Source organism: Salvelinus alpinus, chromosome 26 (assembly GCF_045679555.1).
Source record: "Salvelinus alpinus chromosome 26, SLU_Salpinus.1, whole genome shotgun sequence".
Lineage (NCBI taxonomy): Eukaryota > Metazoa > Chordata > Actinopteri > Salmoniformes > Salmonidae > Salvelinus > Salvelinus alpinus.
The window spans coordinates 20,789,688-20,802,544 of record NC_092111.1 but is presented as its reverse complement, the minus strand read 5'-3'; the positions used below and the strand labels follow the sequence as shown (position 1 = coordinate 20,802,544).

The 12,857-nt window shown below is 45.2% G+C and overlaps 1 protein-coding gene across 2 annotated transcripts in view; it reads left to right on the top strand.

Annotated features, from left to right (window-relative positions):
- Positions 1–539: 539 nt before the first annotated feature.
- The window catches only part of LOC139554926 (metal regulatory transcription factor 1-like), a 25,125-nt gene continuing 12,807 nt past the window's right edge, over positions 540–12,857 (top strand). Inside the window, exons 1-5 of one of the 2 annotated variants that reach the window (XM_071368214.1) lie at positions 540–950; positions 1,249–1,736; positions 6,032–6,270; positions 6,664–6,795; positions 7,878–7,951. In XM_071368214.1, the coding sequence (XP_071224315.1) occupies positions 1,275–1,736; positions 6,032–6,270; positions 6,664–6,795; positions 7,878–7,951 (907 nt within the window). In that variant the 5' untranslated portion in view covers positions 540–950; positions 1,249–1,274. Of the gene's footprint in view, positions 951–1,248; positions 1,737–6,031; positions 6,271–6,663; positions 6,796–7,877; positions 7,958–12,857 lie in introns of both variants that reach the window. The other variant, XM_071368213.1, reaches the window with a different exon arrangement.

The following is a 12,857-nucleotide window of genomic DNA, read 5'->3' as shown; positions in this document are numbered from 1 at the left end:
ATCTTAAATAACACATCCCAACCTCTAGTGGATCCAGTCATGGGTTTGAGTGTGCTGTTCTTCTGTGGGCGTTACTGCCAGAGGATACATAGGCCTACAATGAACCCGCTATGGACCAATTACTGTTCACAATGATTTTAACTCAGACAATTAGACTCATACCTCAACTATGTTATGCCTCAACCATGTTGATCATTATATTTCTAGGAATTTCATCAAGATTGTATCACTGTCAGGTTTACAAAAATAGGTATTTCAGATGGTGTGCAGTGTAGCTTTGACTTAACCTCTAAAGCCAATTAGACTAGTGTTCAGCAATAATTACTCTTCACAAGATGGCGCTATAGCACAGTTATATCCAGGAGCTATAGCGTATACATGTATCTGCCAAAACAATAGAAACGGTTGAGTAAATAAGGGATACAAAGTATGTTGAAAGCAGGTGCGATTCCTGAGTTAATTAAGCAATTAACATCCCATCTTACTTTGGGTCATGTATAAATTACTGGGCAGGCCATTATTTTGGCTACAATGGCTATGCCACCGGCCATAGGATGACAATGCCCACATCCACAGGGCACGAGTAGTCACTGAATGGTTGATGAGCATGAAAACGATGTAAACCATACGCCATGACCGTCTCAGTCATCAGATCTCAACCTCATGCCACCGTGCATTGAAATTGCTCTGGCTCGTGGTGGCCCATGTTGGTGTTTCCTTTATTTTGGCAGTTACCGGTCGTTTACTTCACGGAGGGGTGAGTTGATTCTGGGCGGAAAGAGGAAGCTGGTTAAATAGGCTGCTAGGGTGACTACGATGTAGCAACACTGTAACAACGGAGGAATCGGGTTTGAAACAGAGTTAATTAACAAAGCGGAAGACATTTTATAAAGACAAACGACTTCCAGTAGTTATTTTTGACTGCATTTACGTGGTGAACTTTCAAAACTGTGAGTAGCTAGGGTTTGTTATTGAAACGTGCCAACATTTCTGTGCTGCGTCTGCTGAATCAGTGCTTCTCATAGCAACAAGTAAAATAGTTTTGATGATGGCCTAAACTCGCTGAGGAATGCCAAGATTGTAGTTGACTTTGTATTAGGCTACTGTAGTTTCAAACCGTTTAACCAATAGTCCGTTAATCTCATTAATCTCAACAAAATTAAATGCATTTGTAGCTGCTGTTGTGATAGCCTACTGTTACTTACTACATTTTCTAACCCTCTACTTCTCCTTTCAATGGCAACCCAGTGAGTGTGACACCTTTGTTACCATGTATGAGGATGAATGAGACCATGCTCTTTGTGGAGGAAGAAGAGATGGACAAGACAAATCAGCAGGTTGAAGAGGACAATGTCTCCAGGAAGATGGTTACTGTCGACTGGGACCAATGGGACAAGCTACTGCTGCCCTCTACACTGGACTCCGGTGTGCACAGTCTGGACACAGTGTATGACAGAACCACTGTGATGATTGAACAAGACCCAGTGGGTTCTAGAACTGATAATAAAGAGGAGGAAGAGGACCTGATGATGTACCTACATGAGGGATGTGAGACGGAGGGTCGTGGAGGTCTGGAAGACCACTGGCAGGCCATGTCACAGGGGTACATCCACCACACCATCTCCCAGGACCAGATCCAGTTCACCATCAACCCTGGTTCCACACCCATGCCCCGGCACATCCAGGGGGCCACCATCACACTACACTCGGAGTGCCCAGATACCCACCACAGCGAGGTAAGCCTTGATATCCAAAGACCTGAAGACTTGTGTTAGCTCCTTGAGCTAATGCCTGGGCTTTGACCCAGTGGGCTAATCCCTGGTTCAACCCCAGTCGGTCACATAAGCCTGTTTTGATATCTGAGCATGTTCTGTATTTATTTGGATATGTTGTCAGGAAAACTCACTCCTGGTATTCTGGTTGTGAGGAGGAGAGGCATCATTACTCATTCACATACAGGGCATTTGCAAAGTATTCAGACCCTTTGACTTTTTCCGAATGTTACGTTACAGCATTATTCTAAAATTGAATTATTTTTAAAAATCTACCCTTAATCTACACACAATATCCCATAATGACAAAGCAAATACTGTTTTTTATAAATTTTAGCAAATTTATAAAAAATAAATAACGGAAATGACATTTACATAAGTATTCCGACCCTTTACTCAGTACTTTGTTGAAGCATCTTTGACAGGGATTACAGTATTGAGTGTTCTTGCGTATGATGCTACAAGCTTGGCACACCTGTATTTGGGGAGTTTCTTCCATTCTTCTTTGCAGATCCTCTCAAGCTCTGTCAGGTTGGATGGGGAACGTTGCTGCACAGCTATTTTCATGTTTCTCCAGAGATGTTCGATTGTGATCAATTCCGGGCTCTGGCATTCAGATTCTTGTCCCGAAGCCACTGCTGCGTTGTCTTAGCTGTGTGCTTAGGTTCGTTGTCCTGTTGGAAGGTGAACCTTCGCCCCAGTCTGAGGTCCTGAGCACTCTAGAGAAGGTTTTCATCAATTATCTCGCTGTACTTTGCTCCGTTCATCTTTCCCTCACTCCTGACTAGTCTCTTAGTCCTTGCCGGTGAAAAACATCCCCACAGCATAATGCTGCCACTACCATGGTTCACCGTAGGGATGGTGCCAGGTTTCCTCCAGACGTGACGCTTGGCATTCAGGCCAAAGAGTGCAATCTTGGTTTCATCAGACCAGAGAATCTTGTTTCTCATGGTTTGAGAGTCCTTTAGGTACCTTTTGGCAAACTCCAAGCGGGCTGTCATGTGCCTTTTACTGAGGCGTGGCTTCCGTCTGTCCACTCTACCACAAAGGCCTGATTGGTAGAGTGCTGCAGAGATGGTTGTCCTTCTGGAAGGTTTTCCCATCTCCACAGAGGAACTCTGGAGCTCTGTCAGAGTGACGTTCGGGTTCTTGGTGTCACGTTCTGACCTTAGTTCCTTTTTTATGTCTTTATTTTGGTTGGTCAGGGTGTGAGTTGGGGTGGGCATTCTATGTTCTATATTCTATGTTTTGTTCTATGTGTTGTATTTCTGTGTTTGGCCTAGTATGGTTCCCAATCAGAGGCAGCTGTCAATCGTTGTCTCTGAGAATCATATTTAGGTAGCCTGTTCCCACCTGTGTTGGTGGGTAGTTGTTTCCTGTTTTGTGTTTGTTTTCACCATTCAGGACTGTTTCGGTTTTCTTTGTCATTCACTTTGTTATTTTTGTATTTTTTCGTGTTCTGTTATATTAAAGTAACATGGACACTTACCACGCTGCATTTTGGTCCGATCCTTCATATTCCTCATCTGAAGAAGAAGAAAATCGTGACAGAACTACCCACCACAAACGGACCAAGCAGCGTGGTAACAAGGAGCAGCGCGATCTGGAGAAATGGACATGGGAGGAGATATTGGACGGCAAGGGACCCTGGGCACAGGCTGGGGAATATCGCCGCCCCAAAGAAGAACTGGAGGCAGCTAAAGCTGAGCGGCGGCGATATGAGGTAAGGCAGCGCAACAGGCACGAGAGGCAGCCCCAAACCATTTTTTTGGGGGGGGGGGCACACGGGGAGATTGGTGGAGTCAGGCGATAGACCTGAGCCAACTCCCCGTGCTTACCGGAAGAAGCGCAGTACTGGTCAGGCATCGTGTTATGCGGTCAAACGCACGGTGTCGCCAGTACGCGCTCATAGCCCGGAGCGCTATAGGCCAGCCCCTCGCAAATGCCATGCGAGAGTGGGCATCCAGCCAGGACGTATTGTGCCGGCTCAGCGTGTTTGGTCTCCGGTACGCCATTTCGGCCCAGGGTATCCTGCGCCGGCTCTGCGTGCTGTGTCTCCGGGGCGCTGGGAGGGTGCAGTGCGCCCTATGCCTGCGCTCCGCTCGTGCCGGGCGAATGTGGGCATTGAGCCTAAGGGAGAGGTGCGAGTGGTATGCACCAGAGCTCCAGTGCTCCCCCACAGCCCGGTTCAACCTGTGCCTGCACTCTGGAGGGTCCGGGCTAAAGTGGTCATCCAGCCTGGAGGAGTGGTGCCAAGGCTGCGCACCAGAGCTCCAGTGCTCCCCCACAGCCCGGTCCATCCGGTGCCTCCTCCACGCACCAGGCCTGCTGTAGGTCTCCCCAGCCTGGTGGGTCCTGTGGCAGCCCCACGCACCCTGCTGTCTCTCCGTTTCCTCCCTCCAGGTTCTCTCTCCAGTCCGGAGCCGCCCGCCAGTCCGGAGCCGCCAGAGCCGCCCGTCAGTCCGGAGCCGCCAGAGCCGCCCGCCTGTCCGGCGCCGCCAGAGCCGCCCGCCTGTCCGGGGTTGCCGGAGTCTCCCTCCTATTCGGGGGCCGCTGTAAGGGTTCCCAGTCCGGGGTCGGCGGCGTGGGTCGCCACTCCAGAAGAAAATTGTGACACTTGGTCACCTCCCTGACCAAGGCCCTTCTCCCCCGATTGCTCAACTTAGCCAGGCGGCCAGCTCTAGGAAAATACTTGGTGGTTCCAAACTTCTTCCATTTAAGAATGATGGAGGCCACCATGTTCTTGGGGACCATCAATGCTGCAGAAGTGTTTTGGTACCCTCCCCAGATCTGTGCCTTGACACAATCCTGCCTCGGAGCTCTACGGACAATTCTTTCGACCTCATGGCTTGGTTTTTGCTCTGACATGCACTGTCAACTGTGGGACCTTATATAGACAGGTGTGTGCCTTTCCAAATCATGTCCAATTAATTGAATTTACTACAGGTGAACTCAAATCAAGTTGTAACATCTCAAGGATGATCAATGGAAACAGAATGCACCTGAGCTCAATTTAGATTCTCATAGCAAAGGGTCTGAATATTTATGTAAATAAGGTATTTCTGTTTTTTGTTTTTTTAAATAAATTAGCAAAATTTTAAAAAAAAACATGTTTTTGCTTTGTCATTATGGGATATTTCGAGTAGATTGATGACTATATTCATTTATTTAATCCATTTTAGAATAAGGCTGTAACGTAACAAAATGTGGAAAAAGGGAAGGGTCTGAATACTTTCATAATGTACTGTATATTTTCTAATGTCCCGGTCATGATGTCCTGAAGGATGTTACAAGGTTATAGATAGGCAGAGAGCCATTTTGTAGTCTTCTGTGAAATTACACTGAGTCGAGAGTGTAGGCCTCAACCCTTAGGGCAAACATGACATGGGGTTGGTCAGGCTTACACATGATGATCATATGATGTGTATTCTCAGTCTGTGAATAACTGAGACAGACCCATTTCAGCATATCATATATACAGAAAAAAGGGTACCAAAAGGGTTCTTCGGCTGTCCCCATAGGAGAATACTTTTTGGTTCCAGGTAAACCCTTTTGTGGAAAGGGTCGTTCATGGATCCCAAAAGGGTTCTACCTGGAACCAAAAAGGGCTATTCAAAGGGTTCTCCTATGGGAACAGCCAAAGCACCATTTTACTTTCTATATAGCGCCGTTCTAAGAGTGTATAACATGTGGAAGGGAGTAAGATGTCCCTGAGGTCATTCATTCGCATCATCATCACAGAGAAAATAAACCATGCTAGGTTAGCAGCAGCAGAACCATATTGTGTGAAGGCGACAAGCCAACTGTTATGATGAAGTCAGTGAGTGAGAGGAAGAGACAGGAGAGGAGATTGGTTTGGGGTGGTGAAATTGGGCCAGCCTGGGACCTAGCTGTGAAGCTTCTGTTTTCCCTCATCATCATCATCAGCCTCTCTCCCATCCAGAACCACAGTGTCATTATATTCAAGGTCTCTGCAGATGTAAAGATGAGATGATTTTCTCATGCTTTACAGCCTCTTGGTTCTCTTTCTGTGAAGTTAATTAGTTCTCATTCATAAATGTGCACTTCAATCTTCTCATACAAACCAATACAGCTGATTCATTTCCAGACTTGATGTATAGTAATGTTTGTGAAGTGTTACATACCGGTACTAAAAACACTTCCTACATGTTAAACTTATGTTTATGCATATGGTGGTGTTCCATCTTGTTGACATAGTTTATATAACGACCACAACTCTCTGCCTGTCTGTTCTGCAGGTGAAGCGTTACCAGTGTCTATACGAGGACTGTACTCGTACCTACAGCACAGCAGGGAACCTTCGGACCCACCAGAAGAGACACAGAGGAGAATACACGTTTGTCTGCAACCAGTTGGGCTGTGACAAGGCCTTCCTTACCTCCTACAGTCTGAAGATCCACGTCCGCGTTCACACCAAGGAGAAGCCCTTCGAGTGTGACCAACAGGGCTGTGAGAAGGCCTACAACACACTGTACAGGTAAGGGTTAGATCAGTGTTTTCCCTACCATTGACTAGGTGGGGCAGATACCACAACCTAGCAGTTTTCTCCGCAACATCTATTTACCGGTAGTTCATATATTATTTACAGGCCCACTGGCACTGAAATTGTCAACTGAAGGAATCGCAGCCAAATTATTGTAGCGGATAGCCTTCCTGCCATGGGTCAAGACGTGTCACGTGATGATGTTTCATCAGTCATGAGTTGGGCACTCTCCTCACCCCCTGACCTCAAAGTTAATTTACACAGCTTAGTGGCCTTTGGTATGCTGACCCCAAGTCAAGCCACAACTCACAGTGACTATGTTGGTGTGTTGATCTGCAAACATCAGCCGTGTTTGTTTCTCTCTGTTGTGTTTGTGTTGATGTGCAGGCTGAAAGCCCACCAGAGACTGCACACAGGGAACACGTTTAACTGCGAGTCGGACGGATGCACCAAGTACTTCACCACTCTGAGTGACCTGAGGAAACACATCAGGACACACTCCAAGGAGAGGCCCTTCAGGTGAGCTCACAATGAATGGCTGAAGTATGCAGTGGGTTGAAAGGACTAACTAATTCATGAACAAATGAATGCTTGCACAAATGAATGAATAAATGAGCATGGTTACATGCACACAATAATGTGATTATTCTAGGTAGTCAGGTTAATATGATAGTTTGATTAAAAAGTTACATCCATTGCAAAAAAAACGATTTCCCTACATGGACACCTCTGAAATCAGGCTACTGATGGGACTTTTGATAAATGCTGAAAATCACCAATCAAAATAAATGTTCTACCACAGTGACCATGTTATTTTTGAGAAGACTATTAGATTCTGAGTTCGGACATATAAAGTTTGTATGTGAAAACTATTTCTAAGATGCATACTTTAAGTTTTTCTGAACTCACTTCACTCGCACATATCAAATAAAGCACTGGAACATCGATTAAGCTGTTTACATTCCTAATAATTCTAAAGATTGCTCAGAAAACCAGGTGTTTTAATCGGCATATGCTTACTTTGATTATGGCCGATTTAAGATAAGCAGAGTAAAGTATTTACATGACTAATGTCATACTCTATCAGATATGAAGGTAAGACCCAGATGCAGACCACGTCGAATAAACAGTAGTTTAATAATCCAACAGGGGCAGACAATAGACAGGTCAAGGCAGGCAGTAGTCAGTAAACCAGAGGGGGGGGCAACAGTACCGGGCGGCAGGCAGGCTCAGGGTAAGGCAGAGTGGTCAGGCAGGCGGACTCGGAGTCAGGACAGGCAAGGGTCAAAACCAGGAGGGCGAGAAAAGAGAGACTGGAAAAAGCAGGAGCTGAGACACAAAACGCTGGTTGACTTGAACAAACAATACGAACTGGCAACAGACAAACAGAAAACACAGGTATAAATACACGGGATAATGGGGCAGATGGGCGACATCTGGAGGGGGCTGGAGACAAGCACAAAGACAGGTGAAACAGATCAGGGTGTGACACTACTCGGCCATAATCGGTTTAATATTGCGTTATTAGTGTGCATGTAAACGTACTCAATGAACGCACAAATGAATAAACATAACTCGACTTAGTGTTGTTTTCTCCCCAGATGTGACCATCCTGGCTGTTACAAAGCGTTCACCTCTAGTGACCATCTCCAAACACACATCCTGGGACAAATAGGTGAAGGTGAGGTGGTGATACACAGCTAACTCCTTGAGCTCAAACCCTGTCTATTTTAAAATGAGACTAGAGAGTTGAAAACCCCTTTTTTCCGGAGTTGGAGATAAAACAATACGTTCTAGCACGTCTTTCTTTCCTCCCCGCTACGTTTTATTGAGTGTTCTTAATGGGGTATGGCTTCCTCTGCTGAGTCAGATTCTCAGACAGGTGTGTGTTGAAAACATCCAAGTTCATTTCAGCCCAGTAGATAGGCCTCAGCACTGCTCAGCTCCCCAGCTTCTTATTGGCCCATTTATTCTCGCAACGCCCTGTCAGCGAATCCTGATGAGCCTATTTATCCACATCCAACAGAGTGCTGAGATCACACACACACACACACACACACAAAACAGTCCCAAAGATCCGAAGCCAGTCCATCTAGCACTCCAGACAGGCTCAAACAAACACTCATATATCTGTAGGATTTCAAAATACTTTTTGAACCCAGGTCTGATTGCTGCTGTTGTGGTGGAGCTATTAATACTGATGCTGTTGTGGTGGAGTTGTTAATACTGATGCTGTTGTGGTGGAGCTATTAATACTGCTGCTGTTGTGGTGGAGTTGTTAATACTACTGTTGGTGTGGTGGAGCTGTTAATACTGATGCTGTTGTGGTGGAGTTGTTAATACTACTGTTGGTGTGGTGGAGCTATTAATACTGCTGCTGTTGTGGTGGAGTTGTTAATACTACTGTTGTTGTGGTGGAGCTATTAATACTACTGCTGTTGTGGTGGAGCTGTTAATACTGATGCTGTTGTGGTGGAGTTGTTAATACTACTGTTGGTGTGGTGGAGCTATTAATACTGATGCTGTTGTGGTGGAGCTATTAATACTACTGTTGGTGTGGTGGAGCTGTTAATACTACTGTTGTTGTGGTGGAGCTGTTAATACTACTGTTGTTGTGGTGGAGTTGTTAATACTACTGTTGGTGTGGTGGAGCTATTAATACTGCTGCTGTTGTGGTGGAGCTATTAGTCCTACTGTTGTTGTGGTGGAGATATTAATACTGCTGCTGTTGTGGTGGAGATATTAATACTGCTGTTGTGGTGGAGATATTAATACTGCTGCTGTTGTGGTGGAGATATTAATACTGCTGCTGTTGTGGTGGAGATATTAATACTGCTGCTGTTGTGGTGGAGCTATTAATACTGCTGCTGTTGTGGTGGAGCTATTAATACTACTGTTGGTGTGGTGGAGCTGTTAATACTACTGTTGTTGTGGTGGAGCTATTAATGCTGTTGTGGTGGAGCTATTAGTACTGCTGTTGTTGTGGTGGAGCTATTAGTCCTACTGTTGTGGTGGAGCTATTAGTCCTACTGTTGTTGTGGTGGAGCTATTACTGTTGTCGTGGTGGAGCTATTAGTCCTACTGTTGTTGTGGTGGAGCTATTAGTCCTACTGTTGTTGTGGTGGAGCTATTAGTACTGCTGTTGTTGTAGTGGAGCTATTAGTACTGCTGTTGTTGTGGTGGAGCTATTAGTACTGCTGTTGTTGTGGTGGAGCTATTAATACTGTTGTTGTGGTGGAGATATTAGTCCTACTGTTGTTGTGGTGGAGATATTAATACTGCTGTTGTGGTGGAGCTATTAATACTGCTGTTGTGGTGGAGCTATTAGTACTACTGTTGTTGTGGTGGAGCTATTAATACTGCTGTTGTGGTGGAGCTATTAGTACTGTTGTTGTGGTGGAGCTATTAATACTGCTGTTGTGGTGGAGCTATTAGTACTGCTGTTGTTGTGGTGGAGCTATTAGTACTGCTGCTGTTGTGGAGCTATTAGTACTGCTGTTGTTGTGGTGGAGCTATTAATACTGATGCTGTTGTGGTGGAGCTATTAATACTGCTGTTGTTGTGGTGGAGCTATTAATACTACTGTTGTGGTGGAGCTATTAGTACTGCTGTTGTTGTGGTGGAGCTATTAATACTGCTGTTGTTGTGGTGGAGCTATTAGTACTGCTGTTGTTGTGGTGGAGCTATTAGTACTGCTGCTGTTGTGGTGGAGCTATTAGTACTGTTGTGGTGGAGCTATTAGTACTGTTGTTGTGGTGGAGCTATTAGTACTACTGTTGTTGTGGTGGAGCTATTAGTACTGCTGCTGTTGTGGTGGAGCTATTAGTACTACTGTTGTTGTGGTGGAGCTATTAGTACTGCTGTTGTTGTGGTGGAGCTATTAGTACTGCTGCTGCTGTGGTGGAGCTATTAGTACTGCTGCTGTTGTGGTGGAGCTATTAGTACTGCTGTTGTTGTGGTGGAGCTATTAGTACTGCTGCTGTTGTGGTGGAGCTATTAGTACTGCTGCTGTTGTGGTGGAGCTATTAGTACTGCTGCTGTTGTGGTGGAGCTGTTAATACTGCTGTTGTTGTGGTGGAGCTATTAGTACTGCTGCTGTTGTGGTGGGTCTGTTAATGCTGCTGCTGTTTTTCATTTATTATTATTTTTATTTCACCTTTATTTAACCAGGTAGGCTAGTTGAGAATAAGTTCTCATTTACAACTGCGACCTGGCCAAGATAAAGCAAAGCAGTTCGACATGTACAACAACACAGAGTTACACATGGAATAAACAAACATACAGTCAAATAATACAGTAGAAAAAGTCTATATACAGTGTGTGCAAAGGAGGTAGGATAAGGGACGTAAGGCAATAAATAGGCCATGGTGGCGAAGTAATTACAATATAGCAATTAAACACTGGAATGGTAGATGTGCAGAAGATGAATGTGCAAGTAGAGATACTGGGGTGCAAAGGAGCAAGATAAATAAATACAGTATGGGGATGAGGGAATTGGATGGGCTATTTACAGATGGGCTATGTACAGGTGCAGTGATCTGTGAGCTGCTCTGACAGGTGGTGCTTAAAGCTAGTGAGGGAGATATGAGTCTCCAGCTTCAGTGATTTTTGCAGTTCGTTCCAGTCATTGGCAGCAGAGAACTGGAAGGGAAGGCAGCCAAAGGAAGAATTGGCTTTGGGGGTGACTAGTGAGATATACCTGCTGGAGCGTGTGCTACGGGTGGGTGCTGCTATGGTGACCAGTGAGCTGAGATAAGGCGAGGCTTTACCTAGCAAAGACTTGTAGATGACCTGGAGCCAGTGGGTTTGGCGACGAGTATGAGGCGAGGGCCAGCCAAAGAGAGCGTACAGGTCGCAGTGGTGGGTAGTATATGGGGCTTTGGTGACAAAACGGATGGCACTGTGATAGACTGCATCCAATTTGTTGAGTAGAGTGTTGGAGGCTATTTTGTAAATGACATCGCCGAAGTCGAGGATCGGTAGGATGGTCAGTTTTACGAGGGTATGTTTGGCAGCATGAGTGAAGGATGCTTTGTTGCGAAATAGGAAGCCAATTCTAGATTTAATTTTGGATTGGAGATGCTTAATGTGAATCTGGAAGGAAGAGTTTACAGTCTAACCAGACACCTAGGTATTTGTAGTTGTCCACATATTTTAAGTCAGAACCGTCCAGAGTAGTGATGCTGGACGGGTGGGCAGGTGCGGGCAGCGATCGGTTGAAGAGCATGCATTTAGTTTTACGTGCATTTAAGAGCAGTTGGAGGCCACGGAAGGATAGTTGTATGGCATTGGAGCTTGTCTGGAGGTTAGTTAACACAGAGTCCAAAGAAGGGCCAGAGGTATACAGAATGGTGTCATCTGCGTAGAGGTGGATCAGAGAATCACCAGCAGCAAGAGCGACATCATTGACTGTTGTGGTGGAGATATTAATACTGCTGTTGTGGTGGAGCTATTAATACTACTGTTGTTGTGGTGGAGCTATTAATACTGCTGTTGTTGTGGTGGAGCTATTAATACTGCTGTTGTGGTGGAGCTATTAATACTGATGCTGTTGTGGTGGAGCTATTAATACTGCTGTTGTTGTGGTGAAGCTATTAATGCTGTTGTTTTGGTGGAGATATTAATACTACTGCTGTTGTGGTGGAGATATTAATACTACTGCTGTTGTGGTGGAGATATTAATACTACTGCTGTTGTGGTGGAGATATTAATACTGCTGTTGTGGTGGAGATATTAATACTGCTGTTGTGGTGGAGATATTAATACTGCTGTTGTGGTGGAGATATTAATACTGCTGCTGTTGTGGTGGAGATATTAATACTGCTGCTGTTGTGGTGGAGATATGAATACTGCTGCTGTTGTGGTGGAGCTATTAATACTACTGCTGTTGTGGTGGGTCTGTTAATACTACTGTTGTTGTGGTGGAGCTATTAATACTACTGTTGTTGTGGTGGAGCTATTAATACTAATGTTGTGGTGGAGCTATTAATACTACTGCTGTTGTGGTGGAGCTATTAATACTGCTGCTGTTGTGGTGGAGCTATTTATACTGCTGCTGTTGTTGTGGTGGATCTATTTGTACTGCTGCTGCTGCTGTGGTGGAGCTATTAATGCTGATGCTGTTGTGGTGGAGCTGTTAATGCTGATGTTTTGGTGGAGCTATTAATACTGCTGCTGTTGTTGTGGTGGATCTATTTGTACTGCTGCTGCTGTTGTGGTGGAGCTATTAATGCTGATGCTGTTATGGTGGAGCAATTAATACTGCTGTTGTTGTGGTGGAGCTATTAATACTTCTGCTGTTGTTGTGGTGAAGCTATTAATACTTCTGCTGTTGTTGTGGTGGAGCTATTAGTCCTGCTGCTGTTGTGGTGGAGTTATTAATACTGCTGGTGTTGTGGTGGAGTCATTAATACTGCTGCTGTTGTGGTGGAGCTATTAGTCCTGCTGCTGTTGTGGTGGAGCTATTAATACTGCTGCTGTTGTGGTGGAGTTATTAATGCTGCTGCTATTGTGGTGGAGCTATTGATACTGCTGCGTTTGTGGTGGAGCTATTGATACTGCTGCTGTTGTGGTGGAGCTAT